General features: G+C 54.3%; 1 protein-coding gene across 12 annotated transcripts in view; it reads left to right on the top strand.

Moving 5' to 3' along the window:
• Window positions 1–2,309: 2,309 nt before the first annotated feature.
• The window catches only part of TMEM94 (transmembrane protein 94), a 32,096-nt gene continuing 13,314 nt past the window's right edge, over window positions 2,310–21,091 (top strand). For 5 of the 12 annotated variants that reach the window (XM_039859558.1, XM_039859554.1, XM_039859556.1 and 2 more), the window contains exons 1-6: window positions 8,924–9,018; window positions 9,843–9,972; window positions 18,507–18,626; window positions 18,954–19,081; window positions 19,357–19,493; window positions 20,551–20,753. In XM_039859558.1, the coding sequence (XP_039715492.1) occupies window positions 9,949–9,972; window positions 18,507–18,626; window positions 18,954–19,081; window positions 19,357–19,493; window positions 20,551–20,753 (612 nt within the window). In that variant the 5' untranslated portion in view covers window positions 8,924–9,018; window positions 9,843–9,948. Of the gene's footprint in view, window positions 2,456–7,393; window positions 7,637–8,923; window positions 9,019–9,842; window positions 9,973–13,923; window positions 14,077–18,506; window positions 18,627–18,953; window positions 19,082–19,356; window positions 19,494–20,550; window positions 20,754–21,091 lie in introns of those variants that run through there. The other 7 variants (XM_039859560.1, XM_039859561.1, XM_039859563.1 and 4 more) reach the window with 6 other exon arrangements.

Below are 21,091 nucleotides of genomic sequence, written 5' to 3'. Positions count from 1 at the left end.
TGATACTGTGCAGTGATCTGGAACCCAACAGGACCAGACAGACTCCTCCTTAGCAGGCAGGGGGAGAGAAAAGACTGTGAATACTGATGCATTATTAATATTGTTTTCTTGCCAAAGATATAAAACAATGTGGTGAGTGAGTGATATAGTTATCTAGAGGGAATTATGAGAAAACAGAGCAGGGACAAGCCAATCTGATCTTAAAGGACGATAGGGAGTTAGCCAGGAAGAAAGGAGGTGAGAAGGGCATTTCAGGCACAGCAAACAGCATAAGCTAAGCCTAGCCAAGGGGAATAGGCTAGGGTCAGGGAGGGGACTGAGGGTACAGAGAGGGAAAGGGAGAGGGGTATCTCTTCCTCGGAGGAGCGTTGAGAGGGAAACAGAGGTAGATGAAGTGGATGAGAAATCTCCACTGGAAGGCCTTAGTCTTCTCATCAAGGTCATTTTGATAGGGAGAGACAGAGGAGGCTCCAGAAAAATGAAGGATTGGTATAGCTACCCGGGTTGCTAGACAGCCAACAAGCCATGGTCATAGGGACCTCGGAGCCACAAAAAGTCTAGCCAGGGTGAATCTAGAGTGGATGCATTGGCATGTTTTGGCTTGAATGATTTATTGACTTCTTCAGCAAAGTTTTATGGCTGGGGGAACTGACAGAGGGCATGATCAGGAGGCAAAGGGAGGTAACGCAGACCCTGAATCTGGTAGGCACTCAGTCCAGGTTCGTTGAGTGATATTTATAAAATCCAATGGAACAGAGAAACAAGTATGGCCAGAGGAGAGTGGGGTACAAGGTGGAGCAGGGCAGGATGACTATGCTGCATTTGTTAACCTTCTAAATGCAGCCATGTAAACCTTCTAGGATGAAGTGGAAAGACATTAAGATAGAGGCAATTGACTAGTTCAATTCAGCAAATGTTTACTGGTTCAAGGCTCTAAGGTGCTATGGGGACTCTCAGGATGAGCCAGCTACCTTATCCTGAGAGTCCCCATAGCACCTTAGAGCCTTGAGGTCTTACACAAATGGTGGTGAACAAAGCATGTTTTTGTAAAGGCGTCACTGGAGACAACAAGAGGTATAGTGTTATAAAGAGAGTTTCAAAGACTAAAAGTCAGAGGCTTCAGGCAGGTAGCTTTGCCTTTTAGAGTGTGCCGTCTTTTTTTTTTTTGGATGGTCATGTATTGAATCTTGGCTTTATTGGTAGGAGGGGATCTTCGAAGCACAGGGAATCTCTTGGGCAAAGGAGCAGAGCTGGGAGGACCCCAGATGTATTTAGGGGATGGTAGTGAATCTATGTGGCGGCAGGAGTAGTTCAGCTTGTGGGGTTTATTTAGCCTGGAAATGTATGTGTGTGTCCATTTATGAGGGGCTTTCACTGTCAGGCAGAGAGATATGGCCTCCCTCTGTTTGCAAAAGCAAACTGCAGAAGATTTTTGTGTGCAGGAAAGAGACGTGACTCTACCAGTGTTTTAGGGAACAGTTAAAACAGTTTCCTAATGCAAGAAGATTAGGTACTGAAATGGCACCTTCTTGTCCAGCTGAGAAGAAAGAGAGATTTTTAACTACATAATTCAATTCACTTAAGGGGCTCTTGCTTCCCAGGGCCAGTCATGACCCTCTTCCAATTTTATAAATAGATTAAAAAAAACCCAAACCAAAAAACCAAGTCTCCAGACTTAGGTCTCTGGGAAAACAGATGTAAATACTGACACAGGCTTGCTTTGTTTTCCCAAGAGAGGTCTCCCAGGCGATTTCTGTAATTATCGAGAACAAAATTTTTTAACTTGTTTTTCTCTTTAGAGTTCAGCCGAGCCGGGAGGAAAACGGCAGTACTGCCTTAGATTCGCCAGCTTTGGTTTAGTTGCAGTATTAGTCCCTGAGGGACTCCCTCCTAGGTCCCCGAGCAAGGTGTCTCTGAGGCATTTCTTCCCAGCAACAAGGAGGGAGCTCAGGAGACACGGGCGCTCAACGAAAGGCTTATTTATAAAAAGAAAGAAAGAAGGCTGGGGGAACTGGGCACTCGGTTCATCTTTTTGGGATAACTCCGTAAGAAAACTAATCGAGGCAGAAGCCGTGCCTTGGGCTGTGGTCGGGACCTCTGCACCAGAAAGCGCCGGAGCATTACGCCCAAGGCTGCGCAATGGTTGCTTGCTCTCTGGCTGGCATCGCTTGGCACCTAATTCCGCCAGGCTCTCAAACGGGCGGTTGCAGCTACAGCCTAGCGTGTCGCGTAGCCAATAAGAAGCCAGAATTCCCCGCCCGACTCGGATTTTGACCAATCGGCGACCAGAAATTTAGTTTGCCAGCGGCGTCTCCGTTGTCCGAGAAGGGAGGCAAACCCCCTTAGAGTTGCCAGTAACGGACATGGACGCGGCCCCTGGAGGAGGGGACACGAAGTGAGGAGGGGGCAGGGAGGGGAGAGGACGCAGGTGAGGAAGACAGGCCCCCGGGCCCTGGTAAGTACGTGAAGGCCCGTGGCCCGAAACAAGGGGAGCAAGGGGGTGTGGGGGTCGGCCTTCCGCGTCCTCTGGATTCTCGGCCGAGGTGAGGGGAGACCGGGGTCTGCACCTAGGGCACGGCCTCGTGGGACCCCTTCCGAGGGGGTGTCAAGGGACTGACTCTAGACTCCAGCTCTTGGCCGTTTCCTTCCCCCAGGTGTTCACACTTGCCCTCGGCCCCGCCTAGACCCCTTGAGGGGTCCGCGTCGGAAATCTAAGCCTCCCGCCAACAAAGAACCCCTGCCCCGGGTTTGTTGTGGCTGGGCCCTGGCCCAGAGGGCTTCCATCGCGGACGTCCACGGTATTTCTAGGCCTCTGGGAGCCCCCGTCCCCCGCCCCAATATAGACGGTCATCTTCCCCGCGCGTGCCCACAGCTGCTGCCCCGGCCCTCGTGTGGACGGCGTCCCCTGTGTCCCGATGGATGGAGCCAGCCAAGGGGCTTCTCGACCCTGAACAGCCACGATGCAGTTTGAAATGTGCCGTCCTTTTATTCCCTTCCATCTTTCTAGACTCGTTTAAAGACTCGTTAGAAGCATCTCGAGGAACACAATACTTGCGTCCTATAAACGGATTTCTGTGCTATGTACTCATTCCCCTGCCGCGCACCGCTAAAGCCCACTTCTTACAGTCCCTCGTGTGCCACGGTGTGAGCCTCTGCTCGGTGCCCCGTGCCAGATACGAGGGACACCCGCCTCTCCTTTCATTGGTGTTTAACCAGAGGCTGCACTGTGGCGTGTTCATTGATTGGGTCCCGTGCCGCTACATCCCACCTTCTCTTCTGAGTTTTTGTGTGGCTCTTGGGGAAAAAAGGAGGGAGCTCTGCATTGAATGTTTTCCTTCTAGTATGTGGTTTTTGTGCGTTGGAGGAGATGATAGTTTTCTCTGCTTTATCCAAGATACCCAGCTTTAGCAGCATGCCTGGGTACTCTTAGAAGATGGAAGTGGGAAGGAGGCAGTTTTAACGTTTTTATTTTACAGCTGTGGTAACTAAACGTTAGGAGAGGCAAAAAGGCAGGGCCAGGGTCACAGAGGGGCAGGGCCAGAACTCTGTGAGTCCAGGCTGTTGAGTTCTTTATCCAGTAGTGCCAGTTGTTTCCCAGGTGTGATCCGAGGATCTCAAGTTCCCTAGCTTCTCCTCGCCTCTCGCAGGGTGCTTGGGAGCGTTAAATGAGATGGTATGTAAGGGATCCCTAGCGTGGGGTCTGTCACTTACTACGTTCTTAATATGGTTTTGCACTCATTAATTTTAAGTAACCAGCAAGTAGTTCACTGATTTCTCGTATTTATATTTATTGTGGTCCCTCTCTATATTGGGGGGTGTAAATGATTATCCCGATTCTCAGGGAAGGCAGGGAGGAGTGGAGTCAGGACAAAGTGGCCTCTTCCTCCATTTGAGGGAGCCATTGTAGTGTCCTTAGAGATGTTATTAAAGGGGATGTGTTGCGCGTAAAAACAGTGCAGAGGCAGAAAAAGGTTGAGAACCACTGGAGAAAGAAGAAATATCACTGTGATATGTCTTTATAGTAATCTTGGCAAAAGAAAGGCCTATCTTAGTATTTCAACGAGGTAATTGTAATTTTAAGAAATGGCACAAGATTCATTATCTAAAGAGTCAAATGAAAGTGTTGCGTAGATTAAAAATTTTTTGAAAATCACTGTAAAGTTCGGAACACTTTAGAACGTAGACCATCATTAAGCCTGGAACTGGGGATAGCATGTTCAAATAAAATCCACATATATTGTGCAAGTCTTATTTTAGCCGCCATGTTAGCTTTAACTTCCTTGCTCACTGGTTCTTTTTGTCAGAACTATAAATAGGAAAACTGGTGGACAGCAGGGAGTAGTCCATTGACCAGGGAGGTGGAGTGAGTACAAACCATCCCCTTGATAATCAGCTGCCGAATAATTGAGAGTTAACTGCCCTTGAACCCCCGCCTCCCCACCCCCCACTGGCCCCTTGTTTGTGGTGACCCGCCATCAGAAGATTAGACCGATTAGCCCGGGAGAGCCAGGGCAGGGCCTTGAGATGGAAGAAAACAGAAAGCCCTTCGCATTTCTATTTTGAGAAGTTGCTAGGGAGTGCCAACTCCAACTGTTGAGAATCAGCCTTTTGGAAAGCTTAACTCCTGCAGAACTATTAAGAAATGAAGATCGAAATCCTTCTTACCCTAATGCTGGGCTTGGGCAACGATTTCTATAGGGAGAGGGAGGAGCGCTAATGTAAATATTCCGAGGCTTTGTTGAACCCCCTCTGGTGAGTCAGGCGTGAGGTCCTACAGTAGCAGTCCGAGTTGGGAAGACACAGAGCCTCTAAATCCATTCCTGGCGTTCAGATGAGAAGGGCCAGGTTGTGGTTAGCACTTCTCCGCTGGTAGCTGCGTGTCAATATTTTTTATCTCTTTATTGTGTTAGCGTTGTTTCAATGAGAGTATAAGGTAGGCTCCTTTAAAAACGTTGTTTGAACCTTGGTTTGTGAGCAGGCCTGGATTTGTTGACAACAGCACAGGTGAACTAAAGGGTAGGCCCCGGCCGCAGCAGGAATGTTTTTCTTCCGAATGGACCTGCTAGCCAGCATGCGTGGTTTGGTTGGTAATCCGGGCTTTGTGTAATGATAAGCTTCTCCTGCGGCTGGCTGCCGAGACAGTAGTAAACAGAGGAGGGCAAAGACCAGATTTAGACCCGGCTGGCGGGAGGCCTGCGTCAAGCTGGACACCTCTCACCCCGATTGCTTTGGGTTTTGCTGGCTCCAAAGACCAAAAGTGACCGAGGAGAGAGGGGTGCCCAAGGGATGGAGACCCTTTCGGTGGCCTCTGGGAAGCCAGAAATCTTAGTGTAATTATAAGAACTTAGTTTTCTTAATTTAAGGAGCCTCTTGAAAAAGAGATTTGTGGCAGAAGTCTGCCTTAGTAAGGAGGTGAACTGAAAAATATTGGGAAACATTTGGAATGACATATACCGGAGAGAGACTCAAAGGCATGTTTAAAAGAGCATAAACATCCCTGAAGTTGCTTTGGGACATAAGGGGGGAACATAAGCCAGAGCCAATTGCAAAATCAGTCAGAAGTTGCTGATTTTTTTAAATGTGATAAAATATGTATAGCATACATTTTACCATTTTAACCTGTGGTGTCGATTAAGTCCATTCACATTGTTATGCAGCCATCCTCACCATCCGTCTCCAGAATTTCATCTTCCCAAACTGAAACTGCTCCCGTTAAACACCGAACCCCCGTTTCCCTTCTGCCCCTGGGCCCTGGTGACCACCATTCGACATTCTGTCTTTTTGAATTCGACCTCATATAAGTGGAATCATACATTATTTGTCCTGTGACTGGCTTATTCCACTTAATGAAAAGTCTTCAAAGTTTGTTCATGTTATAGCATATATCAAAATTTTCTTCCTTTTTAAGGCTGATTAATATTCTGTTGCATGTATTTGCCGAGTTTTGTTTATCCGTTCATCTGTCGATGGACACGTGGGTTGCTTGCACCATTTGGCCACTGTGAATAATGCTGCTATGAACACGAGTGTATTTATATTTGTCCCTGTTTTTACTTCCTTCGGGTATATCCGCAGAAGTGAGCGGTTGCTGATTTTTTAAAGGTACATTTGATACATTCACATGGTTTGAAAATCGAAAGGCACCAAAGTGTACACAGTGAAAATTCTGTCCCCCTCCTGCCCCTGCTTGTCCCCAGCCACTCAGTTCCAATGTAATAATTTCTTCTTTTGTGGGTTTTGCTTTTGGTATCAAATCTAAGAAATCTAACCCTAAGTCACAAAGATTTTCTATCTTTTCTTCTAGAAATTTTCTAGTTCTACTTTTACGCTTAGGTCTGTGATCTTTGAGTTAATTTTTGTATAAGGTGCAAGTTCTATTTCCAAGTTCTTCGTTTGCATCTGGACATTCAATTGCTCCAGCACAATTTGTTGAAAAGACTATCTTTTCTCCGCTGAATCGCCTTTGCACCTTTCTTGAAAATCAGCTGACCATACATATGTCTGGATCTATTTCTAGATTCTCTATTACCAGGCCTTGATTAGTTACTGTAATTTTATAAACCTCAAAGTCATGGGGTGAAAGTCTTTTAACTTTGTTCTCTCGGGGTAGTCTAACTTGAAGGTCTCTTACTGTGGGTGGAGTTGAGTATCTTTTCATATGTAGAAGCTACTGGATTTCTCGGTTTCATAATCTCTCAGTATTTGAAGACAGCAGAAGACATCATCTCTTTCTTATTTGCTACCTGATGTATTCATCGTCTCCATAATTTTCTAGCCTCCGCTCGTATCTCTGTAGTGATGAAGAACCCGTTGCTTCTCAGGGCAGCCTATTTCCACTTTTCAATACAGTTCTAATTATGTAAAAGATATTGCTCACATCGGGTCCCAATCCACCTCCTTATATCTTCCCCCACCGCTGATCTAGTCCCCGTTTTTGGAGCCTCCCAGAGTAAGCCCGCCCCGTCTTTCTCCTGGCTGAGCATCTTTGGTTCTTCCCACCGTTTCTCATGTCACTGTCTCTTCAGCCTGGTTCCTGCTGTCTGGAAGCATTCCAGTTTTGTCAGCGACCTTCTCAAAGTGTGTGGTGCACAAATGAACAAAAGATTCCAGATGTGCTCTCGTCTACAGAAATCAGACTTACCGCTCTCTTTCCGGGGACATGGCACATCTGTTAATGCAGCCTAAGTGTGAATGAAGTTTGGGCAGCCATGTCACTTGTATCGAAATTACATTCAACTAAGCAATTTATAGTAGTTTTATACAATACTTTTTGACCCTAAGCGCAGGACCTATAATATCGAATCTATTACAGTTAAATTGAATCTATTAGATTTGGCCCATCATTTCAGCCTGTTGAGATCTTCTTGGTTCTTGACTTTCATCTACTTTCCAGGTTTATGCCATCCAAGAATTTGACGAGCATACCATCTGTTTCCTCCCTGAAGTCATGGATCGAAGTATTGGCTAGGACACCACGGAGGCTAGAACCCTGAGGCTTGCTATTAAAACCCTTCCTCCAGCGGAAGTCGCTCCATCAATTAGTGCCCTTGGGACACAGCGATTCAGCTGAATACGAGTCCGCTAAGTTGTGTTTTCCGTGTGTCGAGCACAGAGAGTGCCCGCTCAGCTAATGAAGGTGATGTTAGAGGGGTGAGAAGGACAGCCAGCTTCTTACCTCACCCTCTACCTGAACCCATTTAGCTCTTTCTGATGCTGGTTTCTGAGTTGGCAGCAGGAAGCATCCAGCCCTTTGTTTTCCTGGCTTCTCTGCTGCCTTTGTGGGGACGCTTGTCGTGATAGACCAAGACTGTCGTGATTTTCCTCTAACTCTTCTGCCTGTACTTTCTTTTTCTCCCTCGTCTGATTCATTCTCTACTGTCTTAAACTACCGGGACCACTCAGAAGCCTTCAGTGACTCCTCAGGGCCTCTCTGTTTTGCCCTTCAAGGTCCTCTGCATTTCAGCCCCTGGTTTCCTGTCCCATGTGGTCCTTCATTTCTTCACTCTTACCTTCTCGGTAGGACAACCATGTATTAAGAGCTACTATTTGTGAGATGCTGTCCTAGGCCCTCTGCATGTAGTATTTTACGTAATTCTTGTTGCGCCTCTGTGAAACAGGTATTAGCATTTCCATTCAATGAACAAGGTCGCTGAGGCTCAGAGAGACAGGTAATTTGCCAAGGTCAGTTAGCATTTGATACGTGTTGGAGCCAGGATTTAAACCCAGGGGTACTTGGGTTCTGTGCTTTGAAGCTTGTGCTTTATTTTTCACAATCGGCCAGGAGTTGAACTGGCCCTTTAAGAATACGGCTGTCGGTTTCAGATCAGACAGTTGAGGACAGCTCTCTCCCAGAATCCCATGTATGGAGTGATGGGAAAACAGAGACTCTTAGAAAAATGTCCCGTTCCTGGCTGCCCTCTCTGAACTGCTGTGGTTCCAGCTGGCCGCAGAGTTATTTCACTCCTGTAGCGTTGGCAGGAGTTAAGCACAATTCCCATCTGGCTCCTGGTGCCTTTCCCTGTGTGGCAACTATCTCATCCAGCCCCTGATGGGATGGGGTGTCCTGGGGACCTTGAGCTGTTCTCGTAAACAGGGCCTGGGCAGCCTGAGTCAGAGCGGCTTTGAGGAAAAGTGGATTCGGCCTCTCAGGATCTCATTTCAGCTGGCTGCCAAGACTGAACGTCGCTGCCCGGCGAGGCGGCTTCCAGCGTTACTGTCCGTCTCTGACATGGTGGGGCTTGCTCAGCTTTGAAAGGTCCAGAGAGAAAGACAGGGGTAGGGAGAGACTTGGCAGCACTGGCCTGTGATATCGACCCCGGTGCCGCCTCACGAAGGATCGGGCGGGGTCTCGGAGGGGCGTTGGTGGCCGCAGAGCCTGGGCCTCCTGGCCGGGGTCCTCCGGACACAGCTTTTTCCTTTCTAGACAGAGCTTGTATGGATCTGTTCTCTGGGCTTCCGACCAGCTCCTCTTAACAAGGCTTTGCTGCAGGCCCCCCAGAAGAACGCCCTAGTCAGCAGGTTAGCGCTTTCCCTGCGAGGCGTCGCCTGGCACCAAACCACATTACTCAGTGGCACTCTTTACCCAAACACGCCCCGGTCTGAAATCGTGAAAGTATGTTGGCTGCCAGGCTGGATGGGTGAGGGTCGGGGTGTGTGGGGAGTCTGGTGGGGTGAGGAGGTAGGGCTAGGCTAGTCTTCATCTTCCAGACTGTTGTCAAACCAGATCGCGTCCTTGTGGACATCTGCCCAGGTGCCTGGTGAGCGCTGCCCTGTCGGCAGACCGCACAGGAGGCCCGTGGGCACGTACGGGTTGGCGTGGGTGGCGTGTGTTTCCCGGAAAATGGAAACAGACGGATGCCGGGCTCCTGCAGGCAGCAGTGGAATGAGCACGTCCCTACTTTCTGCTGCCTCCACTGCTCTCCCTGCCACTCTCCTGAGTATTTGAGTTGTATCTAGATTCCCGTTTACCTTAATGCTAACCTTCACCTTCTAAAAAGCCGATAAGCCGAGGCTTTTCCTGCCTGCGGGAGTCAGCGAGGAAAAGAGTACGCTTGGAACAAATCACACGTGCCTCCGAAAATTCGGATTAAAAGAGGGAATGCTTGAACACCCCCACCCGCGCCCCAGCATTCTCTCCGATCCCCTCTCCCTCCTGGGCTCAGAAAGTCCACGGGTGACTGCTCGTGGACGCCGTGCTGCTAGGACGAGGCCGGCCAGGGCACCGGTGCTCAGCTTGGCCCACGCCGTGCTCTGCCATTTCGATGATACTGTTGTGTTTCACAGTAGCTGCCCATTCATTCCAGCGACCTGGACTTACGTGATTTCTTCTCTTTCTTCCCTAGATGCTGTGACCGTGACAAAGTCACTGGGGTTCGTACATGTTGGGGAGGAGCCTTCCTTTTGGGGGTGACCACGCTCCCCTGGGCATGCCTGCAGTACTCTCGGCCCATGGACCTGAAGGAGGAGCATGCGGTAGGCCATGTTCGGTTCCCTTATGGGAGTTGTCTGTGTGTCTCTTGAACTCTACCTTCTTGTATTTATTTGCCTGGGAAGTACTTATTTGGGGGCTTTAAGCCAAAAGCTCGGGGCGCATGAACGTGATCTGCTCTGAGAGGGTGCCGTGCTCGCCGGAAAGCAGAGACCCGGGGAGCTGCGGGTACGGGGAGCTACGGACCCGCTCACACGACTGCAAGGGATTTGGGTTGGCTCCGGGCCAGCCTTCCACTTCTCACCCAGGGGCGTGAGATTTCGTTTGTTTGCTCTTCGCTGGGGCTCTGCCCCGACCTGCTGAGCCGCGCTGAGTGCTGCTGGCCGCCCTCCCTGTGGTCAGGGAAGAGCTCCCCAGTCTGGCTCCAAACACAGCTGCGTAACTGGGAGGTGAGCAGCCAGGAGGTCCGGGCCTGCCCCTCCCAGCCTGACTGCAGGTGCACCAGCCTCCAGGTACATACCGTCTTTGCGTGGAGGTGGATCTGTCGTCAGAGCATCCCTCTCCTGCGACGAAGGCTGCCCTCGAGGAGTCCCTTCGTCTCTTGCCTGGACTTCTGCCACCCCTCCAACTGGTCCCTGTCTCTGACCTTCCTCCGCTCAGCTGTCGGGGAAATCGATCCAAAATGCAGAGCTGGCCTTTTGTTGCCCCTGCTTAAATGTCATCGGTGGCTTCGTGCCACCTGATGAAACCTTTAGTGTGCTGTACAGAGCCCTCCATAATCCCGCTCCTGTCTCCAGCCTCCCTGCCCTGGCCTTTACCACTAGTAATTCTGAATGCTTCAGAGTTTGGGCACACACTCCACATTTAGGCTGTTACCCTAAAATGCTCCCTACCCTTTTTCCTGGCAACTTCTCACTGTTCATTCTTCCAGACCCATAACCTTCTCCAGATAATTCTCCCTCCCCTCTCCGGGGGGCCTTCTTTTAGCGTCATATACCTCTACCATCATACTTGCTACACTGTTGAAATAATCTGCTTGTCCCCTGGCTCTTAGCACGGACCCTGGCATGTAGCAAGGGTTTGGTAAATATTTATTAACTTGAACTTATGAATAGTGAAGTTCCTGCCAAAGAGGCTTGAGAAGTCTGGAGCAGGGGTCCCCAACCCCCGGGCCACGGACTGGTACCAGTCTGTGACCATTTAGGAACTGGGCCACACAGCAGGAGGTGAGTGGCAAGGGAATTAGCGAAGCTTCATCTGCATTTGCAGGTGCTCCCCAGCGCCAGCATCACCGCTTCAGCTCCACCTCAGATCATCAGGCGTTCGATTCTCACAGGAGCCACAAAGGTTGGGGACAGCTGGGACTCTGGAGAAGGAGCTGGGCCTCTGGTGGTGCCTGGCTGACTACTGACTTGTTTAGCTCCAGGCTTCACATGCCTCTGGACCACCTGTGGAACAGGCTTGTGGACCTGAACTTGAAGCAGGTCTGTTCAGCCTCCTGTTCACATATGCCTTTGGCCGCTCTGCAGGTGCGGTCCTAGCGATGACCGGCACACAGGGCAAGCTACACTTGCCTCTCCCTAGCCTGGGTGCAAGGCTGCTGCATACAGTCACAAGGGCTGTGCACTGCTCAATTCCAGGGAGCACCCCCCGCCCCCCAGAGGCTATGATGTTGTGTCATGCCATCTCCTGCCTGGGTAAGGCTGAATGTCCCCCAAACAGAAGACGGTATTGTCCTCCGGTTCTGGCCTGTTGCTGAAACATCAGTTCCTAGTGATCCAGGGGGCTGGCTTCTTGCTCAAGCCTGAGGAAGAAGGCTTGAGAGCCCAGGCCGGCTAGCTCTCAGGGGCCATTTTTTCCTGGAGGATTTTTCTTTATCCTCTTTTTTCTCTTTCTGGATAGCTGAATCCAGAACTATGCAGCAGCCATATGCAATGGGATGAATATGGGCTGGTGGGACTCTGGGCACTGGGGAGGTGGCCTCTGGCTGGGAGAGGCTTACAGTCTAATTGCGGGATTGACAGTACAAGCAGCCGAGTGACAGAACCTGGCAGGGTTTCTACCTGAGGTACCTTGCGAGCTGTAACTGGGCTTCTAAGGATGATAATCCCTGTGGCCGCTGACAGTCAGAGGCTCCTTGGAGGAGTGGGGGAGGGGCAGCGGGATGGTGGTAGTTGACGGTAAGGGGGTGTGTTGTCCCCTGACTGCAGCCTGGGACCGGTTCCACTGTCGCTGGTTGATTTTCTGCACCCTGTGCCCCTTCTCTTTAGGATCTGCCCGTCCTCAGTGTCCCCTTCAGAGCCTCCTCTCCCCTGTTTCCAGTCCTCCGGTCCATGATGGATGCACTGTAGTCACGAGGGTCTGGGTCTCTGCTTCTTGGGTGCAGAGCTGCCCTTTCGCTTGGGGACGGGGCAGTCCAGGGGGAGCAGGGTGGGGGACCTGCAGAACACCTGCTGTGAGAGCCTGCGAGCTGTTCCTTCTTGGGCCTCTCACCAGGAGGGAGAGTGTTTGCTTAGTTGTGGTTCCCACAGAGCAGCACCTTTGCAGAAAGCTGAAGGGGAAGCACGACCTGGGAGCAGGGGGTGGGGACGGGGCACTGCGACAGGAGTCTTTCTCCCTGCAGTTTGACTGCACAGGCGGCAGCCGTCCTAACGGGGTTGCTGGGAAGCTGACCCTACGCCCCCTGGCCTGCGCCTCTGGGAGACTTCCTGCCCTTAACCTCTGCACTGCCTGGGCCCCTCCTTTTCTTTCCCACTCAGCCCTAGGTTCGGCGGGGCCCCACAGGGAGCTGTGCCAGAGAAGGCGGGTGGGGGGGAAGCTCTCTTCCCTTCCCTGCCACTCGAGATGGTGTCGTCTAGGAAACCCAGGCCCTGGAGAAACGTGCCCAGGCTCCAGCTGAGCTCTGGTTATTGGGCCGTTAATTAGGCTGCTTCCTCTCCCTTGGGATTTTGCAGCCCCATCCTAAGGGTGACCTGGATGTAGGCAGAGAAGTTTCCCATCCGGTCCAGGGCCCCCTCCTTCACCCAGCGGAAGTGCTGAGCGCTTCCTGTATGTCAAACTCGGGGTCTCAGAGAAAAGCTCTACTAATGCTGGGGTGGGGGTGGGGTGCTGAGGCAGGAGCCCCATGTCACTGGCCTCCTCTTTCTGCCTGGGGGATGAGGTCCGGGTATCCTCAGTCCCCTGGTCCCAGCAGTACTTTGGCAAGTGTCTCTAAATGTGGAGGGGTCATCAGCTGCTGGCGAGCTCTTCACGGGCATTGGATAGTGGCTGTTGGGGTCCCTGCAGCATCGGTGGGATGGTGTTGGGTCCTCAGTGTTGGAATCCTCAGAGGCCCCTCCCCTCAGCTGCTTCTTCCCCCTTCCGCTGGATTCTTCTGCTGGCTTCCTGGTCCCCTGCTCTGCCCCCCTAGAAGTCACTGCTCCGGTCTAAGCAGAGCCGATCCTTCCCCCTCCGTGCAGGATGTGCTGCTATTAATAACTTGCAAGTCCCCTCTCCCCTCCTTCCTGCAGCTCTGACTGTGGAGAGAGCTGTTGGCTTGGCTGAATCTCGGTGATTTGGGGGAGCTCTCGTGATGGCAGGCTCACCACACTGGGGCCCCTAAGCTTGCCCACAGACTTGGGCCGGGGAAAGGTCGTCTGGGAAGGGAGCCCAGGTGCTCCCCGATGCGGGTGGTTGTTCCTGCCCAGCTTCTCCTCCCGGCCTCCCACCCCTTGGCTGCATGTCTTCCCTCCACTCACCCCGCAGTGGCCTCCTCTGATGAATGGGCCAGGCTCCTGGACATCTGGCAGCGCATCTACAAACTTTCTCCTCTCACCCCCTCTCCCCGCCCCCCCGCCCCCGCGGGCTGCTGCTGCAGCGCTGCCTCCTCCTCTCCCCTCCCTCGGTCTGCAGCTGACTGGAAATAGGCTGAATTAATCAGCAGATTGAAGCTCCACGGGCTGCGTGCGGGAGTCGTGGTGGCAGCGGCTCCTCGCTCCCACGCTCTCAGGCTCTCGCCCCTCTTTCTCCTCTCCTCTCTCCCCTTCTCCCTCCGGGTCCCTCTGCTTGTCTCTGAGGGCGGTGCTGGAAGTTCTGTAGCTGACTCCTTGGGGCTCATGCTCTTTAAGCAGGCAGAGCTATGGATGCCCGCTCAGGGCAAGCGCAGCAAAGTGAGTATGCCAGCGTGGGTTCACGTTTCTGTTCCAAATGCCGTGTCCCCCGCTTCGCGGAGGCTTTGGGGTAGTGGTTGCCACAAGTCTTGAAGATGGATGCCGAACCGGAGGCAGCTCGGATTACGAGGCAGCTAGGACCGTGGAAGGAGGCTGGGGACGGGAGCCAGAAAGCCAGTGTGTTTAGGGAACTGCCAGCCACGCTCCCAAGTCGCCCAGAGCAGGGCTGGAGCCGAGCTCCCCAGTGGGGCATCGGTCCCCAGATGCTGGGACCCGGGTCTCCACGAGCAAATGATGGGGAGGCTCCGGGCCTGGATGCTAGCCCTCCTTGGGGCCGGTAAGGGCGCTCTCTTCACTGGACCACGTGGGTCACTGAGACAAGAGCAAGCAAGGCTGGGGTGGTTTCTTCCTAGGTCTTGGGGGCTGCAGGAGGGAGAATATGGGTGAAAGTGGCGAGGGCAGCTTGAGCCCGGAGAGTGAGGAAGGAAAGGAAGCTTGGGGCTTTGACTGGCCTGGCTGCAGACAGAGTCGATCTGTGTCTGGCCAAACTCAGAAGAAACTTGTCACGACTGCTAAAAAAGACTGGCGTGTTAGTGGCCGAATCTCTGCTTCCGTGACCCAGGCATGACGTGGAGTCCAGCTCTGGGTCCCCTCCCCACCTGCACTGGCCAGGACGCGACGGTGGGCACCTGGTGAAGGGACCAACCAGTTCTCGTGAGTGGTTATCTGCTGTTGTTAAGGCCAAGGGTCAAGGTCTAAATTCATAACCTGTCTACCTGAGCCCAGGGGCCCCTGATTCTGCTTGCTCGCGAAACGGAGCGGTAAGGGAAACGGCCGCTGCGCTGAGAGAATTAGGAGGAGTCTCGGGAGGACGGAGGTTGGGGGCTTGGGGCTCCTGTCTCTGGGACGGAGCAGGTGTGCTGGCTCCCAGACTGCTCGCTGGCCAGACCCAGATGCTTCCTCCGGACCCTGCACAGCTGGACTCGTTTAGTGGCAGATTCCTTGTGGTTCTGATGTGACGGGTAGAGCTCTTTTACCCCCGTGCTGCTCCCGCAAGTCCCCCTGCCCTGCCTGTGCCCCGTTTGGGTGATGGAGCAGGGAGGAGGAGCCCAGCCCGTGCCCAGAGTTTGCTGCCAGCCTCTCCTAAACTTGGTCTTCCCAGAGCCTCAAGTTTTTCTCTCATGGGTTCAGCTGAGCCTGAGCAGTTGAACCAGGGGATGGGGGTGGTTCTCCCTGCAAAGCATCAGTGTAAGTGAAGAAGCAGGACCTCGCCTCCCCTCTGGTGTGGAGGCCTAGCTTAGTCAATGCTCCTCGCCCCTCGCCCCGGGGACATCTCTGAAGGCGCCTGGTGGCGGGGGCGTGGGGGTTTCTGAGCACCTGGGAAGCAGAAAGTGCCTTTGGGGACTTAAGGCTGGGGCAGATTTTCCTCGCCCTTCTTGGCCCCAGTAGGCAAGAAAAGCTGACCCCAGATTGCACGCCTACAACTTGGGTCTTTATTTCTCAAACAAACCCTACCCGTCCTTGTGCAGTGTCCCCGTTGGTGCCCAGGCTCACCAGGGTGCCCAGCCTGACTCATGCTCTGAGAAAGGCCGGCAGAGCCTGCTCGCCCACCAGCCTTTTCTGAATTGCCTTGGGAAAGCGTGAAGGTCTTCCACCACGCTCCTTAGCCTCGGCTGTCAGGCCTCAAGGGAGAGAAGCCATGACCCAAAGAGGAAAACAGTGGCTTTACCCGGAACCGGGACCCTCCCACTGGACATGGGGTTGAGGTGTTGCCATTCGGGTCGGTGAGCAGCCGTGGGCATGGATGAGCACAGCTGGTGCCTGGAGAGTAGGCTGGCCCAGCAGGCTGTGTCCAAGCCCCAGGGCCAACCTGTGCAGGCAAGCATTTTCTTCGGGAGGCGTGTAATTACAGAATGAGTTATTTTTCCTCTGCTGTGCTGTCTTTAATCGCCAGTCTGGAGTTGGTGCTCCTGGCCAGACACAACATGCGGGGGCAGATGCGTGCAGTCAGCTTTGCAGGCCCCCTCCTGCCTCTACTGGCCCTGCCCCAGGAGCATCTGCCACCCTGCGGCCCAAATCTCTCACACCCAGAGTGCAGCAGCCTGCAGGTTCTGGGAACCTGGGGCCAGAGAGAAAGCGAGCGGATGGCTGGGCAGGGGAGGAGGAGGTCCTGGGCTTGGGGGATGCCCGGAATAAGGCAGCAGACATCAGGACAGCCACAGGGCAAGCAGGAGTCATTGCTGAGTGTCCCAAGTTCTAAAGACCGGGCTAGAAGAGGGACGCTGCCCTGGCTTGCTGGTGACTCCTTTCCCTGCCTTCTTGAGCCCGGTCCTCATTCCAGACTGAGCAGCTTCCCAGGAGACCTGCAGCCCCGTGAGATTCGTCAGGCCCTTCCTTGCTTCCGCCCAACCCCTGTCTTTTTGGTACGCAGCCTTTTTACCTCTGCAGGCGGGACCGTCCCTGCCTCTGGGAGGTTGTCCCACTCTGTCATTTCTGGAGGCCTGGCCTTGGCGATAACATCCTCGGAACCCTCATCCCGCGCTGAGGAGGGGGCTCGGAGAGCCGATCCTGAGGCAGTGCGGCGGTGCGGTGCGGAGGGCAGGCTTGGCTGGCCCTGCTCTCTCCCCCTGGCCGCCTGTGCCGTCCGAATGCCCTTCTTCGCTGGGCTGGAACGGGCATCCCCCTGCGGGCCAGCCGCTTAGACGCGAGGAGACCTGTGGTCCCCTTTTTCCTCTCTCTCCCTCACAGCCCTCCCAGAGGCCTCCTTCCCTCCCACGTGGGGAGTCCGGGAGGCAGGGTACAGACCTTGGTCTTACCTGACACTCACTTTCCCCAGACCACAGCCTCTCAGGGAGGCCCCCGGATCCCTGCCAAAGGGAGGTGGGCACTCAGGAGGACAGTATTAACCCATGCCAGGGCGCGGGCCGCTTGCCCAGAGGGCGTTTCTTCCTGAGCTGAGATAAGCAGTTATCCCTTCTGGGAAGAAGCAGCTCTTGTCTTCATAATCCCCCAAAGCCACCTTGGAGAGTGGGGATTAGGGGGTTACAGGCGAGGGATCTGGGAAGCCTTTGGGCCAGGCCCACTCCGAACCCTGTCCTCATCCCTCAGGCCGAGGAAGCTGGCAATGGGCCGGTATCCTCTTCTAGTCTCGGGGATGTGTGTCCTGTGAGGGGTGAGGCTGCCAAGGAGGGGAGTGGACGCAGAGTCGGGGAGGGAGGAGGAAATCCAGAACATTAGTGGACCCTGGGGAATGCAGACAGGGGTGATAGGGGTACAAGGGCTGAGCAGCCAGGGAGTCACTGGCCTAGCGACTTTGGTCAGGATCTACTAGGTGACCCCAGGTTCCTTTCCGGGTGCCCGGGCCCCAGGGCTCTCCTCGCTCCCTCACTCAGGAGCGTTTCCTGGGGGAAGCGCACGCTGGTGCTGGTGGGTGGCGCTGGGAAAGGCTCACTCCTCCTGTACTACCTTCCCTGGAGATGTTCTTTTACCTAGGACCCCTGAGCCAGGATCTGTGTGTCAGATGCCACCTGGGGCAGGCCTCACCCCCAGAGGTTTTGATTCAGTAGGTCTGGGGTGGGACCTGGACCAGCAACATTTTTAAAAGCTCCAGGTGTTTCTGCTACAGATCATGGCTTGACAATCCCTGATTAAGGTGTCATTGAGATCAGTGACGCTATGTGTGCTTGCATTCATTCATTCATTCATTCACTCACTCAGCTTGTGTTCATTGGGCTGCTGCTGTGTGCCAGGTACTGTCTTAGCAGTTGGTGGGGAGGGGGTGGAGATGGAAGAATTCAGTACCTGGTTTCAAGGAATTGGCATTCTAGTGAAAGAGCCAGACAGGTAAATCAATAGTGACAGTTCTGAACGAGGCAGACTGTGAGCCAGGTTGCCCAGGGTGCTATTGGAATACAGACCTCCTCCCGTAAGTGCAGCCCTGGGTTTTGGGAAAATTTCCTAGAGCAGATGACGTTTGAGCTGAGTCTTGAAGGAGAAGTAAGCGTTGTCTGGGGCGGGGAGCGTGTTCTTGGCTGGGAAAATACATAAAGGTATTTGCACATGAGCGGGAGGAATATGGCATGAAAGGCAGGCAAGGAAAGGAGGCTGGAGAAGCCGGCAGATCACAGAGCATGCTCAGGACTCCGAACTTGATTTTAAAGGTAAAGGGGGTCAGGCGATCAGACATGTGCTTGCTCTGGCCGGGGTGTTGCAGTTGGTTTACAGAGGTAAAGACTGACAGTAGAGATTGAGGGGTGAGAGGGGAACGTGCTTATACCCTGAGGGGCAGGGGCTGGTGGAGGAAGAGAAGGTGAGGCTCTAGGAGGAGAGAGGAGGGGCCTGGGGAGGGGAGAGGGGAGAGGGGAGAGCCCCATCCCGGCAGAGACCCGGGGCCTCCGGGGAGATGCTGAGAGCTTCTCGGTCCCCTGCAGGGCGAGCCCCCCTTAGCCCTGGGTCTGTCCACCTGGAAGGCCCTCAGCATCCTGAAGGAGCAGCTGGAGGCTGTGCTGGAAGGACACTTGAAGGAGCGGAAGAAGCGTCTCACGTGGAAGGTAGGCCAGAGCCTCGCTGGGACGGCAGAGAGGCTAGGGGCCCGTGCTCAGGGCCTTGACTCTCCCTGTCACCGTGGGCGGTGCGACCCCACTAAGCATCACTGAAAATCATAAAGGGGGGGGGTCCCAGGCAAAGCGATGTCCTGACCCCTTTAGCTGTAGGAGCCCAACGAGCTGGACCCCAGCCGAGACCAGAGCGAGAAGGCAGAGGCAGCCACGAGAGGGCTGGGTTGGCTGGTGTGGAGGGGGAGGCAACCAGATTCCAGCAGGACGGAGAATCTTGGCTCCTTCCCACCTCCTTGTCCCCGGCCTCCTGTCCCTCCGCAGGAGATGTGGAGAAGCAGCTTCCTGCACCACAGTAACCGCTGCTCCTGTTTCCACTGGCCGGGCGCCTCGCTCATGCTGCTGGCTGTGCTGCTGCTGCTGGGCTGCCATGGGGGCCAGCCAGCTGGCAGGTACATGGCTCCTTCCTAGCCTCTCTCCCCACGGGGTCCGGGCCCGTCCCTCTCCTGCCTCAGCAGAGCCTGCCGTCCCACCCAGGACATCCCAGGGGAGATGGGATGCTGCCCCTGAGCTGCCCCAGAGCTGGCACCTGGGCCATTCAGGAATCCTGTCTCTTGGCCACCCAGTGGCAGAACTAGAACGAGATAGTCTTCAGAAGGGGCTGGGTGGGGGGTGCGTGGAGTCCGGAGCCTCGGGTTGGCTAGTAGCCCTCACCCCTTCCTGCCAGCCATGGGGTAGAGCTGGTGAACGCCTCGGCCCTGTTCCTCTTGCTGCTTCTCAACCTCATCCTCATTGGGCGGCAAGATCGGCTGAAACGCCGGGAGGTGGCGAGGAGGCTCCGAGGGATCATTGACCAAATCCAAGGTGAGACCGAGGGTCAGGGGTGTCGGGCCGGAAATGATGCCTGTAACGCGTCTGAGCCCAAGAGCTCCCTCCTGAGTCCCAGGCAGGAGCCCCTGCTCATAGGTGTTCCTCTGGTCGGCATTCCGAGGGCTCTTGGCATCAAGAGAGTTAGCAGGGTGCCCATCCCTCTTTTGAGCGGGGTGGGCAGAGCCGTGGAGCAGCTGCGGGTACCCAGACAGTGGCCCAGGCAGGCAGGAAGGCTGATAGCAGCCCCGTGGGCTTGTAGGCTCACTGCTAGTTGGGAGACTCTCTCTTTGGCCGGAGGACAGTTGAGATTTTCTCTTCCAAGTCTGCCTTGTCTGGCGGTACTGGGCAGCAGGAGGCAGGAGGGTGGACCAGAGGAGTCCGAGATTCCTGCCAGGGCTGGGGTTGGGGACAGGGAGCCAGGAGCCTAAGGCGGGGCAGCCCAGTCCCTAAAGGAGAGGGACGTTGCTCAGGCAGGCCCTGCATGGCCAGCCGCTTGGCTGGCGCTTTTGAAGGCCCGGCTGCGGGTCGGGGACGTCCGGCTCTTTGTGAGATGGTGGTTTCTTCTTTCCAGGGGCACACGGCCTCGTGAGAGAAGCAGCACCTTCTCTTGTGAGACTCCTCTCCCAGTGCTGGGCAGTGGAGGTTTGAGTGCTAAGGGAGAATCTGACATGATTAATTAATTGCAGCCACGTGCCAGGCACTGGGGGCGCAGTGTCGTCCTCACCTTTTTCCTTTGTACCCCTCACCGGGCTCAGCGCACTCCTCAAAGCCCTCAGCAATGTTTGCGAAATGCATTTGAAAGGAGCGGGGCTGCAAAGAACCAGAGCTTCAGGCGTTCAGAGGAGTTCAGAGCAAGCGCCTGGGCTGAGTGGCGGGGAAAGACTCCACCAGGGAGGCGACCTTGAAAGAGAAGTGTTGGGGTGAATGGCGTGGGTTGACGCAGGCCTTCCGGGAAAGGAAGACAGGCCCACAAAGCTCCATGCTGGGTGCTGGGTCCGGCTGGTGTGCAGAGCCCTGGGTGAGGTGGTCTCCCTCTTTCCATTCTTGTCAGATGCCCTAAGGGATGGCAAGGAGATCAAGTGGCCAGACACCATGTACCCCGACCTCCACATGCCCTTTGCACCATCCTGGTCCCTGCACTGGGCCTACAGAGACGGACATCTGGTCAACCTGCCAGTTAGCTTGTTGGTAGAAGGAGACATCATAGCTCTGAGGCCCGGCCAGGAATCGTTCGCCTCTCTGAGGGGGATCAAGGTAGCTCGAGGCTTTTCTCCTTCCCTGGAAAGTGCTATGGGAGTTTACACAGGCAACGGGGGTGGGGGTGGGGGTCCCAGGCTTAGTCCCGACGCCTCCTGGCCAGCTCGTAGGCTTCTCGGCATGGGCTCTAGTGGAATGGAGAAGGGCTGGGACATCTTTCTCCTCCTTGTCCTGTTCTTCTCTGATCCTCGAGCTGGTAGGTGTCCAGTCCCACAGGCCCTGCCCCACTGAGCTTTGCTAACCGATGGTCCCTAAGCCCATGAGCTGTCTCCACTTAGACGGACTGTCAAGGAAGAGCGGCCTCTGACAGAAGCCTTCAACTGCCCTCACCCTCC

Source organism: Pteropus medius, unplaced genomic scaffold, assembly GCF_902729225.1.
Source record: "Pteropus medius unplaced genomic scaffold, Ma_sr-lr_union100, whole genome shotgun sequence".
Classification (NCBI taxonomy): Eukaryota; Metazoa; Chordata; class Mammalia; order Chiroptera; family Pteropodidae; genus Pteropus; species Pteropus medius.
This window is presented reverse-complemented; position numbering and strand designations above follow the sequence as displayed.